This window comes from Myotis yumanensis, unplaced genomic scaffold (assembly GCF_028538775.1).
Source record: "Myotis yumanensis isolate MYYU_CA2020_CCGP unplaced genomic scaffold, mMyoYum1.0.hap1 SCAF_1, whole genome shotgun sequence".
NCBI classification, from domain to species: Eukaryota; Metazoa; Chordata; class Mammalia; order Chiroptera; family Vespertilionidae; genus Myotis; species Myotis yumanensis.
The window spans coordinates 55,347,089-55,365,769 of NW_027223752.1; the positions used below are offsets into that span (position 1 = coordinate 55,347,089).

Sequence of the window (18,681 nt, forward strand, 5' to 3'; positions counted from 1 at the left end):
TATACTATATATATATACATATATAATAATCGTTTATGTGCTGTGTCATTTATATATCATATCATTGAATCTCCACAAATGAAACTGAGGTTCAGAGAGGTTAAGTAACTTTCCCAGCCTTAAAAATTGTTAAAACTTGGTATCAGTCACCTTAAGGTTAAAAACTACTTGGAATTTTGTAAAATGGAGAAGAATGACTTAGAAGGTTGATGATTACTTCCAGTTTTAAACTAGTCAGGTAACTCCCAGAAAGACATCTTGATATCAGTTCGAAATAGTATGTAAGTTTAACCAAATTACTTATAACATGTCTTTTGATCCTTGGTAATGGTTGCATGCCAAGCGCAGTAATCTCCTGATGTTTGTTACTGGAGAGATTGGATCTTGGCAGGGCGGAATGGTGAGAAGGGGGAACCCTACATTTTTTTTTAAATAAAATACTTTCTAAAAAATATATTTTTATTGATTTCAGAGGAGAAGGGAGAGGGAGAGAAAGAGAAAAATACCAAAGATGAGAGAGAATCATTGATTGGGCTGGGGACCGAACCTACAACCCAGGCTTGTGCCCTGACTGGAAATCAAACCATGACCTCCTGGTTCATAAGTCAAAGCTCAACCACACTGAACTGCACTGGCCGGGTGGGAGCCCTAAATTTTTAGTTAGACAAAAGGACAAAATGTGCCCAAATTCCAGTCTGACCTCTTCCTAGCATTCTGACTTTGGACAAGTTATTTAGCCTCTCTGAATGTGTCTTCTCACTTAAAAAATGTGGATGGTCATGATGATGGTAATGATACCACCAACCTCATAGGATTGTTGAAGTAAATGCAACAATGCCCTGCATTATAAACACAAACACATGTTCACTATTTATCGAGAGTGAAGTGATGGGTATAACTCATACTATTGTATTTTTTTTAATTCTTTGGGAAAACAGACATTTTTCTCAAGACCAAGATATATCCCACAATAGGTCCTGAGAAATAAATGAGGTGTTAAGAATGCCAGTGCCCATGTTCTTGTCCCTTTTATAATTAAAAGTAAAAAAGCAAACTCTGTGTGGAAGTACATCCAAGGCTCAATGACAGCCCAGCCCAAGGACCACTTGGCTAATTAGCACACGTGCATTGTCGGATTTCCTGACGCCCCGCTGCCGCTTGTTGTCAGGTCCTTGAAACTGCAGAAATTTGCCTCTGCAGGTGTGGAGTGCCTGCTTGAATTACTCAGGGCGCATGAGAGAGCAAATTATTTAGGCAATAGAGCTGAAAATATAGGCAAATGAGAATTTTTCATAGCAAGATTGTTCATTGTTAAGCCAATTCATGATTATCTGTGTGCTTCTTGCTTCAGATATTCCCCTACACAATAAACCTCTTTGCTGAGATGAATATGTATGTGGGCTAATTTAATCAATATACTTGTGACCGGAGTGGTGTCTGACAGAACTCATCCTTTGAAATGCTGGCTGAGTTCATGCGTGCAGTATATCTATGGGCCAAGACTCATAATTTGTGTTAAAAGAAGATTATTTTGAAAAGACACAAGACTGCCTGTTGGAAAATGGAAAAGCCTGAGGGATGGACAGCAAAGGGCACGGGGTTTTTTGCCTTTTCCCTCTTATTGGACTGAAAACTAAAATTTATGAAACTAAACTGCCTTCCTTTTGAAAAATTTGCAAGTCAATGACTACCTTTTTTTTTTTTTTATTCTCAGTGTTACTGTTGAATTCTGTAAATTGACTAAAAGGTGGAGGGGGCGGCTTTTGTGCATTGTTAGATTAAATGGGAGGCTGAGTGCCCTGCTCCAATCTGCAAATGTTTGCTTTCTGGAAATATCAACATGTGTGATCAGATCACATTCAGCGAGTTTACTCTTCGGAGCAGGTGTATTTCAGTCATTTCTTAAAGAGCACTTGTAACTGAAATTGTCTTCTGAGATAAGATTGCTCCCCAGGAGGTAGGCTAGTAGAATAGTTTGGTCGGACCAGCCAGAACCCCTGAACCTTGCTTTGGAGAACCTTCCCATTACCATAATTACCACGAGCTTCCTAGTGAAGCTTGTTCTAACGAATTCTGATTCTTTGGCCCACATTGCCCACTGGAAATAAGCACAAACACAGTGGCTGACAGATGGCCTCCTGCTTGAAAATACAAGTCATCTACAGTGAGTATAGATGACTCACTGGCCTCCATAAATCTTGTGAAATATATCTTAGCTTGAGTGTCCTCCAGATCTGGAAGACCCTAGGCCAGTGATGGCGAACCTATGACACGCATGTCAGAGGTGACAAGCAAACTCATTTTTTTGGTTGATTTTTCTTTGTTAAATGGCACTTAAATATATAAAATAAATATCAAAAATATAAGTCTTTGTTTTACTATGGTTGCAAACATCAAAAAATTTCTATATGTGACATGGCACCAGAGTTAAGTTAGGGTTTTTCAAAATGCTGACACGCCGAGCTCAAAAGGTTCGCCATCACTGCCCTAGGCCCTAGGGCAGTGGTTCTCAACCTTGGCTGCACATTAGAATCACCGGGGAATCTTTTTAAAATCCTGATTTCTGGGCCTCAGGCGCTGAAACAAGACTGAAGACCAAGAATTTGAGAGCCTGACTCAGGCTAACAAGGACCCACCCTCCCCCTAGCTAGACCATGAGCCATTCCAACAGTGAGAGTGCTGGGCCAGAGTGGCACTCCTATCCCGAGCAGACCCCTCTGTATCACTGGCAGGATCACAGCAGCCATTAGCAGGCATTTTGATCATTGGCTTAAAGGTCATCATTTCACTTCTGATGAGTAATCCACTAAGAATCCAGGCCCACTCAACAGAAATATGCCATTTTCCATTTGATCCAGGCACAGTTTTACTCAGTGTTCCCAACAGGGCCTGCCCAGGGCCTTCATCCTATATAATAAAGAGGTAATATGCAAATGGTTGTTACGCCATGACGTGTAATGACGGATCATCAGGAGGGCAGGGCAGCGAGCTACAAGTAGGGAGAGCTATGAGCAGCGGTGGGGCAAGCAGCAGCGAGCACCTCGCGCACGGGCCACTAGTAGCTTATAAAGTACTAACTAGATGTGTTGATCTCTCCATTGTTAAGATGGAATCAGGATAACGCTTGAAAAGCCTGTTTAGCACTAGTGCTGCTTTAATTGCATCAGATAATTTTGATGCTGACTTGAACCCACAGGGCCTAACCAGGTTTGCCTATATCTAATTTCTGTGAGTATAGATTGAGGTGAGACATTCGCAGAAGCAGCTTGGTGCCAGTCTTCTTTATTTCACGTATAAATTTTGTTTAATAGATGATCCAAGTACTTTGTGTTGCCTAATTATTCGATTCCTCAGGGGTCAGAGTCGGGGAGGCAGGTTCTCATTATAGACTAGTTCATTCAGATGGGAAAACCCAGGCAATAACTCTCACCTGATATCACCTTTCAGCTACCCCTTGGCTTTTGTGAGTCCCTGAAAAACGTTGGGCATTAGCTATCTCGTCTCCAGTTGCAGACAATCTGTAGCACAAAACTTTGCCTCGACTGTGTTAGAATATTGGAGGGACCACAAATGTGAAACACTATTAGGTTTCAGATTTCATAGAGAATTTTCCTAGGTGCTAAGGATAAGGAGGCAGACTTGGAGGTGATCATTTTTGTTAAATGAAACCTTATAACGTATTAAGTTGTATAACTCACAAATAGACATATTTGACAGTGTACAGACAGCGTTATTGGGTTTTAGAAAGCTTCAGGATTATGGAAAATATATTGGACATGATATTTTGAACCATCTCTAACTCTGGACAATAAAACTCAGTATCTCAACACTAAAAGTGACTCATAGGAAAAGGACTCTCTGATTAGCTTGCACTCCCTGGTCAGTACTTGTACTAGTTCCCTTGAAAGGAAGTTAGCAGGCACACGTGCTTTATAATGAGGTTGAATCCAAGAATTTCATGTGTGCTGTCATTGTTGAATACAACATCACATGAAATTCAAAGTAAGTGTTGTGGAAATTATCCCAGGGTATGGGATTACATTGGGAGAAAGAGTGGGCTGTGTGTAAATGTGTTACTTATATCGCGTAACTTACATCATTGCTTTGTGTAAGGCATGGGGCCAGATAGGAGCTATATGAAAATGAAATACACTTGGACACTTGGCCTTTGTGTTTGTGTGTGTGTGACTTGTAGATAATCTGATATGATATCCAGTAATGAAAACCATGGAAAATAAACCTACCCTAATGGAACATTCCAGGTAGACTGGTGAACACTGCCATCCTGTATATACACCTCAGTGTGCGTCTCTTTTTTTTCATATACAAATTTTATTTCATAGTTGATCCAAGTACTTTGTCTTGCCTAATTATTTTATCCATAGGTTATTTTTTAATCCTTAATTATGCTATGTCCAGCTCTGCTCAAGATATAATGTGTTTGCTTAGAAATATATATTGTCATATTTGAGAACTCTGGTAATATATATATATATTAAACATATATATATATGTTTTAAAGCATGAGGCATCTTTAAGTAATCAGTTGGATAGAAACACAAGCATGCTGTACCAGGAAATCAATTTCCAAAGTAAAGAACTTAGAGGCTACTTATTCTATTTGTCAGGACTCATCATTATTAAAACCAGATAGGATATTATCTTTATGGTTGAAAGGTTTTGATCGTACACAAATGGACTCATTTTTAACACATGGCAACTGTGTTAATTAAAAAAGGATGAGTAAGGAATTCTTAACTTGCCATCATAAGTAACATGAATATTTGGAATTGAATCATTTTCCTAAGTAGTCTTGACTTTTTGGAGCATATTTTTCTCGACCAGTCTAGCTACAGTGCTCAGCCAAGACAGATTTATGACCTTTTAAAAATAATGATGGAAAATGAGATCGGAGGAAACATTCTAGTATCTGCTTTGCTCTGAGGCCTAAACTGCGAACTCTCGGGTTCTGGAAGGCTTTGAAATGCTGATTCCAGCCTTCTTGTGGGTCCTTAAACACCTTCTCAAATGACCCATTTTAATAACCCGAAAGCTATTATATAACGAGCAGCCATAATTTAGTCCAGGGCTCTAGGGGGACCCTCACAGTTCAGCAATGAATAGTTAATGCAGTATAATGTTTAGCAGGTTATTAGTTTTCACTATACAAATGCTGATCTGGGAACGCTTTTATAAGGTGTTTAAAAGAAAATGTAATTAACTGGTTGCGTGCTTCTATTGCAGCTCAAATTGAAATTATTCCATGCAAGATCTGTGGAGACAAATCATCAGGAATCCATTATGGTGTCATTACATGTGAAGGCTGCAAGGTAAGCCTTTTTAATTGTTGTTGTTGTGTCTATTAATGTTAGACTGTATCTTTGAAATTCTTGGTTTTTATTTCTACTGTGTCTAACAATTCAACTCCTGGGAATTTTGAGTGATGAGAAATGACAGGGCAGAATATTTTGGTGTTAAATTACATGTAAAAAAAAGTTACATGTTTTTTTTATGGCTTCCATCAAATTAAGAGGAGGCTAGAGAAAGGTATTTGAGCATTGCTTGCTTTTCACTTCCAATCCCAGAATTGATTGATCTGATGAATAATCGCTTTGGTTATCTCTTTTAAAAAAGAGATAACATTAGACTCTATAATGTCCCTGTTATTAGCTTTATAAGAAGACATTTGCAATAAATTCAATCAAAATATGATTGAAAGTCTTATTGTTGGCACACAGATGTTGACACAGCTGGCCAAATTATGGCAAGGCTGTTGGAAATAACTGAGTTCTGGCCCTGTTGCCACCACTTGTCCTTATAGTTTTGTGCATGTTTTAATATTTTAGTGACTCAGTTTCTTCATCTATAAAGTGGGCATAACACCTATTCTTCCTGTCTTTTAAAACTATTCTAAGAACAGAATGAAAAACTGTAAATAAAAGTCCTTATAAACTGAAAAGCGCAATTTAAATCTAAACATTATCATTCTTATTGCTGTTGTTAATATTTTAATTTTGACTGATGCTGATTTCACGGTAATATGTACAGAACGTGCACAATATGGCAATGGGAAATAGAGATGGTTATCCTAATCTTCCAGATTGCCTCTGTTATTCAAATTTCAATTTATTGAGATCTAAATCCTCCTGCTTATATTGGAAGAGCCTTGAGATAGCTTACAGGATAAAACAGTGCAAAATAAACAGAAGAGCAGCTATTTAAACATGCTGAAGGCTCTGAGACCTTCGATTGCCACTGAACCAAGCCTGATTTAGCCCTAAGGCATTTTGAAGCTGAGGCAAAAAATAAAATCCACGAATTTGGTTAGCTCTCCTTTAGAGAAATTAGAAAAATACAGTGTCATAAAATTCAAAATCACCTGCAGACACAAATAACTACTGAAAGACAGCAGGAAAATTTGCCTTGTAATTTCCTTAAGTCTTTGTTTTACTGTTAATCATCATAACATTTGCCACTTTGTACGCATACAAATGCTTCATATTGAGCCCATCTTGATGAAGCTTGAGATTTCTGCACACTGCCGAACACAATAATCTTTTTAAAAATTGCCAGCCTTTTAAGAATAGGGGTCCTGCTACTTAAAGGGGAGTTTGAATTATTCATCTCTGTGGTAACACTCAAAGCCTCAGGGTTCTGGATTATCAACAAAAAAAGTTATGCCCTTTTATTCCCTCCATCTTCCCTCCCTCAAAATGAATTAATGAGTTGAAATAAAACAAAATGAAACCGACTGCCTGGCCTCCGCCATCTCAGAGAGGGATCTGCCTGTGACAGTAGCCGCCTGATTGACTTTCAGAGTTAAGCTGGCTGACATGGCTGGGCAGGTGTAACACCTCACCCTCATCCACTCTGTGCTCACACCTTCCCGGCTAAAGATGACATGGCCTTTCTGGATGAAGGATATGGAGACAGTAGTCCTCCCACACCTGGAGTTCCACCCAATGGCGACTTTTGTGTACTGCCTGCCACCAGGGTGTTTTCTTAAGTGGACAGGTTCCTAGGTATTAACCACTCTGAGTATCTTCATTCTGCCCAGGAACCTGATCTCCCCCCAACACCCCCCGCCCCCGAGTCTGTCAGTAATGCCACATGTGGTTTTATGTAGCAAACTGAAGTGAGTGTCTAAGAATGGAGTCTGGGGGTGGGGGCTACTTCCTGTGAATGGAGTCTGGGGGTGGGGGCTACTTCCTATGATTCTGTAAAAGTGAATTGACTCTCTGAGGACCACTGTGTTTACATAGGCATCGACACTGTGTGTTTTCTTTTTATCCCAATGTTTATGACAGAAATAAAAGCAATAGAAAAACAACAGGCAGCTATTATGTCACGGTTGTCACTTTTCTAGATGACCCTTTCAGATCTTGTCCATACCAATATACGGACTCAATGCCAAAGTGGTTTTTGGTTATCTGTGTTCTTCTGTTCAAAGTCACAGAAACAAACAATTAGAACTTAACTTTATTAACAGATTGGGCCTGTGCCCAGCCTGGGACCTATACAATTGTACGTGTTTATATCAGATGCACATACTGTTTACTCTGCAGAATAGTTTCTCTCTGCTATAACTAATGTTTTTATTTCTAGTTGTGGTGAAGTCAGGAGCCTCTGCTTTTGCCATTGAGGTTAATGATTTACCATGTTCTAACCAGGTGGAGGTGGTTACTTTATGACAAATTGTAAATAATTTTTTAAAAATATATTTTATTGATTTTTTACAGAGAGGAAGGGAGAGAGATAGAGAGTTAGAAACATCGATGAGAGAGAAACATCGATCAGCTGCCTCCTGCACATCTCCTACTGGGGATGTGCCCGCAACCCAGGTACATGCCCTTGACTGGAATCGAACCTGGGACCTTTCGGTCTGCAGGCCGACGCTCTATCCACTGAGCCAAACCGGTTTCGGCTAAATTGTAAATAATTTATCTCTGTGCTAGTGTCATTAGACATAAGGAAAAATTATAATTAGATATATAAATATATAAATAGATATCTAGGTATCTAGATATCTAATGAGAGGGGGAAAATGACTCGGTCATTTTCAGAGCTAATCATTTAAATGCAATTTCATGTATTTTAAATTGCATTTAAAATTGAAACCACAAGAAACCAGAGAACCTGGTTAATTGCTGAAATGATTTATCATATATTGGCCCAGGTAAGCATTGCCCGCGAACGGCGAAAACAGTAGACGTTTTGGTAGCTCTTTCCCTAGTTTCCGGTTATTCCCTGCTCACTCTCTCCTGGTCCCTGGCCTACCTGCAGAGAGACAGTTTTGGGTCATGCTTGTGCTCTGACTCAGGAACCAGACTGCCTAGGTTTGAATCTCAGCTCTGCTTTTTCCCAGTTTGAGCAGCTACCCAACCTCTCTGTGCCTCTGTTTCCCCATCTGTAAAATGAGGATAGCAATTGTAGTTAACTTCATAGAGTTATCACGTGCATTTTGGTAAAGCACTTCAAAAAGCGCCCAGCACATAACAAGCACTCAGTAGGGATTGGCTGTTGTTATCATTCCTGGCCACACTCCTTATGCCTGCATAATGCTTTTCTGGATAGTCAGATGCTATTTCAGGTTATCTATGGGTCCAGTCCCGATTTTTATGACCATTTGTGATTTGTTATGTAGACTCTGCCAATAAAAACAGCAAACATATGAGCACCCATCTTGGGACCAGGCGCTTTATAAGTGTTGTAAGCGATCCAGAGACACAGAAGGCCTAATCCTTCCATCAAGCAGTTTATGGTCTAGTTCAGTGATGGCGAACCTTTTGAGCTCGGCGTGTCAGCATTTTGAAAAACCCTAACTTAACTCTGGTGCCGTGTCACATATAGAAATTTTTTGATATTTGCAACCATAGTAAAACAAAGACTTATATTTTTGATATTTATTTCATATATTTAAATGCCATTTAACAAAGAAAAATCAACCAAAAAAATGAGTTCGCATGTCACCTCTGACACGTGTGTCATAGGTTCGCCATCACTGGTCTAGTTGTTAGAGAGGAGGCCAGCATAGGAAAAGCTAAATAGCAAAGCAAGAACTAAATACCAGAGTAAGACCACAGTCTGTAATATAACTCAAGGAGACATATCCATGAGGCAGCAAGAGCCTACCGATGGAGATGTCTTGGTTGTACTTTAGGGACAATATATAACCCAGTTTGACTAGAGTGAGGGGTCACTTTCTGTGTGTAGTGTAAGCTAAGGATGGACAGGCACACCATTCCAAAAATTTTAAGGGCTCCATTATGCTAAGGTTTTTATTTTAAAAGTATTTTACTTGTTCTTTTGAAATAATGAGGAAACAGTGTGCTAGCCCCGCTCAAGCCCTGCATGTTTCATTTCAGAAGAGTGTAGAATCCAGGCCTGCAAACTTAGTTCTGTCGGTAAAGACATTTCTGAGCTCTTGGAACAGAATTTAGTCCCGGCCCTGGGTGAACACTAGGAGGGGTGTAAGGTAAGTTGGGGTAGACCTGCCAGGGAGCTGGGGCCAGACCATGGAACATGCAGGCAGAGGAAAAGGCCAGAAAGAAAATGAGAGGCTATAGATGTGAGGGTTAAAGTTCACAAAGTGAATAAAAATGCAGAAGTGTTTATAGAAAAATGACCATTAGTTGAGGTTTTCTTTTGAAAAATTGTCTTATTTATCATTCAACTTCAGTTCCTAGCTTCATTACATACAGTGGCTGCTCGGATGATGATGACGAAATATTTATTTCAAGATAAAAAAACAAAAACAAAAAAAAACACAATTTTTTAATCTGTTTTCTTACAGAATTTTTGGCTCTACAGTTTCTATTTTTTAAGATATATTTTTGTTGATTTCAGAGAGGGAGGGAAGGGGAGAGAGAGACATAGAAATAACAATGATCAGAGAGAATCATCAATCAGCTGCTTCCTGCACATCCCATACTGGGGATCCAGCCCGAAACCTGGGCATGTGCCCTGACCAGGAATTGAACCATGACCTCCTGGTTCATAGGTTGATGCTCAAGCACTGAGCCACACCAGCCAGGTTCTACAGTTTCCACTGGAACATTTCAGATGCTAATGTACAATTGAGTATTGGAATTAGTGAATTGATTTCTGATTACATTTAAGACCCTTTGCTCTTGATAGGTCTTAGACTAGCATTTGTTTATCATAATACATTTAAGATGTCATGCTAAACCTCCTCTTTTACCCAGTAAAGGGAGAATTTGGAATACTTTCTTAGCATTAACAAATATATGACCTGAAATTAACAATAGAAAGACATCTAGATTGTATAATTATACATTATTTATTCCTGAAAGAGCTAAAGCAATTTCTGGAGCTTTTTATGTATTAGATTAAAAACCAATGTCCATAAATGTTCCTTTTAGGCCCCAATTGTTTTTAACAGGATTCTAATATTTTTATTTCAGTTGTGAAATGCCACTAGTCTTCGGCCAGTTTTGTCCACTTTCCAGCATTGATGCATTCATGTTCAAACATTTTATTGTACTGTTTTATAACAGCTGGGCTGCACTATTAGAGCTAGCCATTTAAAATGAAAATTGGATTTGGCTATTATTGCATACTGTGACCTCAGAGTTTCAGTTCTGCTATATACAGGTGCTAAAAAAAATTTTTTTTGGCCCTGAATGGTTTGGCTCAGTGGATAGAGTATCGGCCTGCGGACTCAAAGGTCCCAGGTTCGATTCCAGTCAAGGGCATGTACCTTGGTTGCTGTCACATACCCAGTGGGAGTGTGCAGGAGGCAGCTGATCGATGTTTCTCTCTCATCGATGTTTCTAACTCTCTATCCCTCTCCCTTCCTCTCTGTAAAAAATCAATAAAATACATTTAAAAAAATTTTTGCTTAGCTCAATCTTCCAGTCCTGTGATGAAATGCACAAGTGGTAGGGTGTGTTAAAACCCCAATTTACATAAAGATAATTGGGATTTTTTTTCTTTGTTTAGGTCTTAATCATGTATCAGTAGTTGAGTCCTTTCCTCAACTTCTAAAAAACGCTGGATTTGTGGCCTTGTTATAAGTAGGGCTCTAACTTAGTGTCTGGCTCAGACTACGGCCCCTCATGCCTGCTTATGAATCACTGTTGTTGAATGTGCTCGCTTGGACTGGATCTGAGTATAGAAGATCACCATATGGCAAAGCAGACATCTACACTTACCAAATATGACACATGAGGTCAGCTTTAATCAGAGATCATTTGTACATACAATTCTACAAGGAGGCTAGTCATTATTGAATGAGAAATAGTTCAAGAGATCTGTGTTTCTGTGATTTATTGCTGTCAGATGTATGAGTGTAGGACTCACACATGATTGGAGGAAATAACCACAATCTCCCTGTCCCTTCCCCGTGATTGGAGGAATTGAACACACCCTCCTGGCCCTGCCTTGTGATTGAAGGAATTGAACACACCCTCCTGTCCCTGCCCCAGTGATTAGAGGAAATGAACACTCCCTCGCTGGCCCTACCCTGTGATTGGAGGGAACTACCACAATGAAAGTGTTTTGCTAATGAAGTTGCCTGTTCTTTTCTAAAGAACAAATTTCCTTCTTTATTTACTTTCTTGGGGACTGTTATTCCTGCCCGCCCCGCCCCCTTTTAATTTTTTTCCTTTCTTCTGTTTCTCTTCCTAATTTTAATCAATGCATGTCCTCTCTTTACCCCTCAATAAAGTTGACAAGAATAGTCTTTTTTCCTTTATCCAGATAATTAGCTTTCTGCCCTGTTTATCCAAAGATATTTCTTCTTTCTCATCCCCACACTTCTCAACAGAAAGTTTCCAAGATAAATAAAATCTTAACATAGTGCATGCCTTTACATACAGGCTTCTCCATTCTTCTGAGCCTCAGAAATCCATGAGAGGGAAACATACACCCACTTCAACATTCCCCAAATTCTGGATTTTTACTTGTATTGGAAAATACAATAATTCGGGCAGGCATGCAAGCATTCATAATAAATCATAAAGTTATGAATAAATCTTGGTTGTCAAAAGCAAATGTGTAGCCGCTCCAAAGCGTCTGCCATTAGAATTCAGCAAGGCAGCTGTCAGCTGTTTTCTTGTAATTAAACAGCCAATGAGCAGCTAATTAAGACATATGTGTATACAGAGTGGAAGTGGGTATGTTAATGAACTGTAGGAATCAATTCATTAAGTGAAAATTGTCAAAAGACCAAACATCAGATCAGCATTTCAGCCTGTGCCTCACTGAGAAGGAGCCCCAGGCAGGAGGGGAGCCCTCTAGGGCAAGACCCCGGAGGACCTCCTTAACCACACTCCCCATTCTGTGTCCAGCCAACCCACACTATGGGGCAAAACTATTAGTCACCGCAATAGGAAATGCCATGTATGTTTCAAAGCTTTTTATTAAGTAGATCTTGCAAATAAAAGTGTTTTACTAGCTATATGTTAATAAATATGTGTGTGTGTATATATATATATATATATTTATAACAAATATATATATATTTTTTATATATATACATATATATATATGTAATCAATAACCTGTTGAACTTCATACATCTTCCTCACCTTGTGTCTGAGCCATTATATGGAACTTTAATTACAGAACTGAAAAGCGTTTTTTGTTGGTTTGTTTTGTTGTTTATCTGTTTTTTTAGGTCTGGCCTACATGTTTGCCTCAAGGTTTTTTTTGGTGGTGTAGTAAGAAGTGTATAGCCTTTGGAATAAAATGCCCGGGGTTCAGGAATTCAAATCCTGGCTCCTCCCCTTAGCAGCTGTGTGATTTTGGACACATGTCTTAACCTCTCTGCACTTTAATTTTCTTAATTGTAAACAGGTATAAAGATACTTACTTTGCAGAGTTGTTGTGACTTGCAAATTAACAGTGTTTGCCAAGAATCCCACATGGTGCCTGATATGTAATAGGTGCTCAGCATCTGATTGTCACTGCTGTTTTTATCCCTACCATCATTTTTTTCCTCTAGACGTGTATTCAGCAAGTATTTGTTTATTTCTCTAAGTCCCAGGTTAGCTGTTGGAAACAAACAAACAACAAGGCAGTCAGTGAAGGTGGCAGATTAGGAATACAGTGAATTAAGGGATATGAGGGGGATACCTACAGCGCTATAAGGATACATATGGGAGGGGCTCTTCCAACAGCCTTGGGAGAGGCAAGGTCAGAGAAAGTGAATCCAGAGGAGAAGAGAGCTTTCCAGGAAGTATGCACTCATGTGTGCATGTGTGCGTGTGTGTGTGTGTGTGTGTGTGTGTGTGTGTGTGTGTTGGGGTTGGGGGGGTGTCCTTTGAGGAACTGTGAACACAGTAGTTTAGGCTTGGCCAAAGTGTGGTTTTTGAGAAGAGGATTGACTATAGGAGATAGTTGCCTGGACAGGTGGTCATAGCCTGGTCATGGAGGAGCCATGGAGGGCTAATAAGCAGGGAAGTGACTTGATCAGGTTCACAGTTTTTAGAAAGAGATCTTAAGTGACTGTGCAAAAATGAATTGGATGGAGTGAACAGAGAGACCAGTTGGGAGGCTGTATAATAACCAATTAAGGGGAAAATAGGTAAGGAAACTTGAGAAAATTGCAATAACGACAGAGAGGAGTAGATAAATTTGAGAAATATGAAGGTGTGGACGTGAGTGTGGAGGAAGCAGGGCTGAAATGATGACCATTTTTCTGCCATGAGTAACTGGGGTGAAGGTGGTGTCCTTCACTGAACAAGCAAGAAAACACGGGAAGAGACAAGGCTGGGAAAGGGGGAGTGGATCGGGATATATTCTGTCCTGGAAGGAAGATAAAACTATTCACCTAGAGATTCTGGAAAGGGAGGAGGCTGGAGCTATGAAAGCCAGCCCACCACTTTGGGTAAATTCCTATCCAGAGTAGGGAGGACCATTCAGACAGCCTGATGGGAAGCTGGGGACCAGCAAGGGCTGGGCTCAATCCAGTCATGAGCTGGTCAGTTTTTAACAGCCAGCTCTCTGTAAAACAGTGTCTGTATGTCTGTACATGACTGTAGTATATTTCACAGATATAATTTCACATGATTTACAAAGAGTAAAGTCTACACTACTCTTTATTTATGAACTTCATACAAATGATTCCCACTGAAAGGTCTCACTTATTTTTGCTGAACTCTTACATCCACACCGGTAGTTGCAGTGGGCGAAAGACTGGAGTGCCAACACGAATGTTGGTTGGTTTATTTTATTTACGTTATTGAATAAGAGGAAAGTGAAACAAGGATGACATTTTGGAACTTCATTCATTCATCCGTGATGACGTGAGCAACTTCTTCACCGAATCAGATAATAGCTTTTAAGTACTTGAAACTTGTTTCCTCAATTTTTGTGCACTATTTAAAATGTGATGGCTGCAGGTATGACAGACTTTTACATTTAACCCACGCTGTTATCATATTCTTTGTCATGTTTCAAAACTAGCTAGTAAGCAAAACAATACATCAAGCCAGATTTGAGCATTTGCCAATTGCTGTGGTATAAATATTACCACCATGAGGTCAATGTGAAGCCTCCCAACATGTAATCTCACTGACTACAGAGCAGGGAAGCGATGCACAGTAACACACCATTATGTAGTATTGCCACCATTCAAATAGCATTGATGTAAATAGCCTCCAGAACATGGATAATAGCAAAATAATAATTTTTAAAAAGTTGATTTATAATAATGATTATGTTTAACAACTGGCTCATAAAATTTTAACATTATGCTCTTGCAACCTGGTATGAGCCTTTTCCCACACACCCTTGCCTCTGCCCTGGTCCTGGAGAGCTCCATTGTAGTGGGATTGATGAACAGTGCCATATTGTTAAAAAAAAAAAAAAAAAGTAATAGAATTCTCCAGAGAATGAAATAAAGGGCCAAAATCAGAAATAAAACTCAATGAGAAGCACTTAGAAAGCTAGGTGAAATGAATGAGGAATCACTGGAGAGTTCTCCTTGACACAGTGGAAATGGAGACAAAAAGTTGATGTGCAGGGAGGCTGTGCGTGAGCAAATCAAGGCTGTGTGACATTAATTTTATTAGCCCAACACATGGAGACACACTGACGTGAGTGGGCACTGCACTGAGATTTAGGACACTAGAGTCTGATCCCAGTACTGACTATTACCTGTTGTGGGACAACCTTGAACAAGTCACTTACCATTCTGGGCCTCATTTTTGTTACCTGCAAAATCAGAAAACTAGAGTAGATCTGTGTTCTGCAAAAAGTAATACAGCAGATCTTCTAGGAAGCTTGTTAAAATATTTACCATTCAAAATTGACATTTCTGGGTCATAAGGCAGTTCCATTTTTAATTTTTGAGGAAACTCCATACTGCTTTCCACAGTGGCTGCACCAGTCTGCATTCCCGCCAGCAGTGCACAGAGCTCCCTTTTCTCCACATCCTCGCCAGCATTTTTTTTGTTGACTTATTGATGACAGCCATTCTGACAGGCGTGAGATGATATCTCAGTGTGGTCTTACTTTGCATTTTTCTGATGATTAGTGATATTGAGCATTTTTGCATGTCTCTTGGCCATCTGGATGTCTTCTTTGGAGAAGTGTCTATTCAAGTCCTTTGTCCATTTTTAATTGGATTGCTTGGGGGGTTATTTGGTGTTAAGTTTTATAAGTTCTTTATAAATTTTGGATATTAACCCCTTATCAGATGTATCATTAGCAAATATGTTCTCCCATTTAGTGGGCTGTCTTTTCATCTTGCTTATGGTTACCTTTGCTGTACAAAATCTTTCTAGTTTGATGTAGTCCAATTTTTTTATATTTTTATTGATTGATTTGAGAGAGAGAAACATCGATTTGTTGTTCCACTTATTTACGCATTCATTGGTTGATTCTTTTATGTGCCTGACCAGGGGACTGAACCTGCAGCCTTGGCATATCAGGTCAACGCTCTAACCAACTGAGCTACCCAGCCAGGCCATTTGTTTATTATTTTTCATATGATTTCACTTATATGTTCCATCTAATGTACAGAATAAACTAACAAACAAAATAGAAACAGACTTATAAATACAGAAAACAGACTGAAAGCTATCAGCAGAGAGTGGGGTGAGGGGCTGGGTGAAAACAGTGAAGGGATGAAGCAAAAAAAAAAAGGATACTTAATAGGCAGATAATAGTATGGTGATTACCAGAGGGATAGGGATTGGGGAGGTAGGAGAGGGCAAAGAGGGGTAAATAGTGATGGAGGGAGACTTGACTTGGGATGGTGAACACACAATACATTATGTAGATGATGTACCTCTGAAACCTATATAATTTTATTAACTAGTGTCACCCCAGTACATTCCATTTTAAAAGTTTTTAATTGACATTTCTGCTCTTTTGACCTACAAAAATGACAATTTCATATTGTTTAAAGTAATATGTATGCCTGGACTACATCTCCAAAAGTTCTGGTTCAGTAGAGCTAAAGAGTATTTGTTTAGCAGCTCCATGGTGATTCCATGGCTTTTTGAGAACTACTAAACTGACCATTTCTCAACTCCCTCTAAAGGCCTGTTTTCTAATTTACTCTTTGCAATAAATGCATGTTAGTTTGCTGCCACTAGGTGGGAGTAATGTGCCACCGTCACACCAAGGAGCTGTGTGTTACCTTGAAATTCATCATGGTGGCTCTCTGCTCAAGCTCAATATGTTTATAATGGAACATCTCCATGTATTTTGACATCTGTAAAGAATGAACTTTTAAGAAAAGGCTAATGAAATAATTCATTAGCTCATCTTTTAGAAATAAAACTCCAAAATCATGTGCTTAATATCTTTCCCAACTAACTCACAGCTTCAGCACTTTTTCTGTTCTTTCTACATACTTCCTCCATTCCACCCAAAACTCCATGCACTGGCTTGTATTGTCCCTGTTCTCTGTGTGGCCTCAAACTCCCCAACCCCTAGAACTAATGTCTCAGCTCACTCGTTTCTCAGTGAAACCCTCTCCAGAATTGCCCCCCAATCAGTCAAGATCCTGCTTCTACACTTATGAGCATACATCTACGTTTAGGTAGAAAGAGACCTACCATCTTTCCACCCTTCTCTTCCTTCTCACTCTTCTAATCTTTCTCCCTCTTACATGTTCATTAGCTTTACATATTTTATTAGTTTAACTTCTTAAATCCTTAAACCTCTGAGAAACCCCAAAGAATGCTGAAAAGAAGAGTTGAAGGTGGGGGAAAAAGAAGGAAGACCAAGTTCTCATTCTGTCTGACATGCAAAGTTGGGTGTTTATCTGTGTCACAGAGGTTAACCTTTTTCCTCTCTCCCTTCAGGGCTGATACTTTATAATCCCACTTGACCCTTCCTGTCTAGTATTTTATAGCTCTCCTTGTGACCATGACTGTTGACTTAGTCCAAAAGAAAGATCTCTTCTCTAGTTCTTAGTTCTGCTACTCTAGGCACTTGCTCAACTGGCTTAGTGAACAAAAATGGTGTTGTGAAGAGCAGGGTGTCTATTTGCTCACTTGCTGTTCCTAGCCCCTCCTCCTCCTCCTTCTTCTTCTTCTTCATCATGCCCTCTCAGAGTTGCCTTATAGCAGAGCAAACTGGTGGTTATATATGGCTTCTGTGCTAACATTCTGGAACTTTATTAGTGGTGGTCGATGTTAACTTGAGTTTAATACATGAAAACGAAAAAGTAGCATCCGTTTTGTTAATGACTCAGTCATTATTCAAGAGCTGTATCTAATTCTAGGTTTCAGGTTTTTGAAGAAAGCAGAGAAATTGGATATGATCCTGAGAAGAAATACTAAAGGTAGAAAAGACCCTAGAAAGAAAGGTGGCAGATGCTATGATTTGGTGTACAGACTAAATATTGATTGTTAGCTTGGCAACCCACAACTACTGCTTCCATTTGAAGAAAACAAAGAGATCACTTAGACATTCTCCATATTTAGTGATCATAGAATAAAATGGATCATAGGATAAAATGGAACATTGTCAAGCAAGCAAAATTCAGCCTCAACTAAAGGAAAAGCAAATAATTCCTGACCCTACACATTTGCAGTGATAGATTCAGACACAGAGGGTCTGCATGGTGGTACAATCTCCAAAAAAAATACCTTTTAGCTTTGACAGAGATTGCGTCTCAGACTAAACTGAATACCTAGACAGCTGGCCTCTTGTTATCTCTTTCTAAGGATTATCTGCTTCTGTTACCATTTATATTTTCTTGAATTCTCACCATTAAGCCCCAAAGAAAGCTTTCCTTCTTCTCACTTCCTCTTCACAGAGGAAATAAAAAACAACCCACAGCTTTAGATATTTTGAGAAAAGAGAAATTGCTTCACAGAAGAGGCCAGACTTGATGTAAGGAAGGTTTAAAGTACAACAGAGAGACAAGCCTTGCCCACGTTGAGGTTAGTAAGCAGCTTGGCAGAGAGGAGATGAGCTGTCAGCACCCTGCTCCCTCCCTCTCATCCCAAGTTGGCTTCCAAAAGGAAGGAATTGAGTTCATATCCCCATATGCATTGACTTAAGCCACATAGTCCCCCAGCCATCACAAAAGGAAGCAGGTGTACTAGACTATTTTTCCCGAGTGCCTCACATACCTTCCACCTGCACATTATAGAAAAATCAGAAAGCACAGATAAGCAGAAAGAAAATGAAAACCACCTGTGGCCTCACCAACCGGTGCCAAATCTTTTCATTTGGGGGCATAATTTCCCAGTT

The 18,681-nt window shown here is 39.5% G+C and overlaps 1 protein-coding gene across 3 annotated transcripts in view; it reads left to right on the forward strand.

Moving 5' to 3' along the window:
• Nucleotides 1-18,681, forward strand: part of RORA (RAR related orphan receptor A) — a 716,083-nt gene that overhangs the window by 675,337 nt on the left and 22,065 nt on the right. For all 3 annotated transcript variants that reach the window (XM_070421618.1, XM_070421616.1, XM_070421624.1), the window contains one exon: nt 5,245-5,330. In XM_070421618.1, coding sequence (XP_070277719.1) covers nt 5,245-5,330 — 86 coding nt within the window. The remainder of the gene's footprint in view (nt 1-5,244; nt 5,331-18,681) is intronic.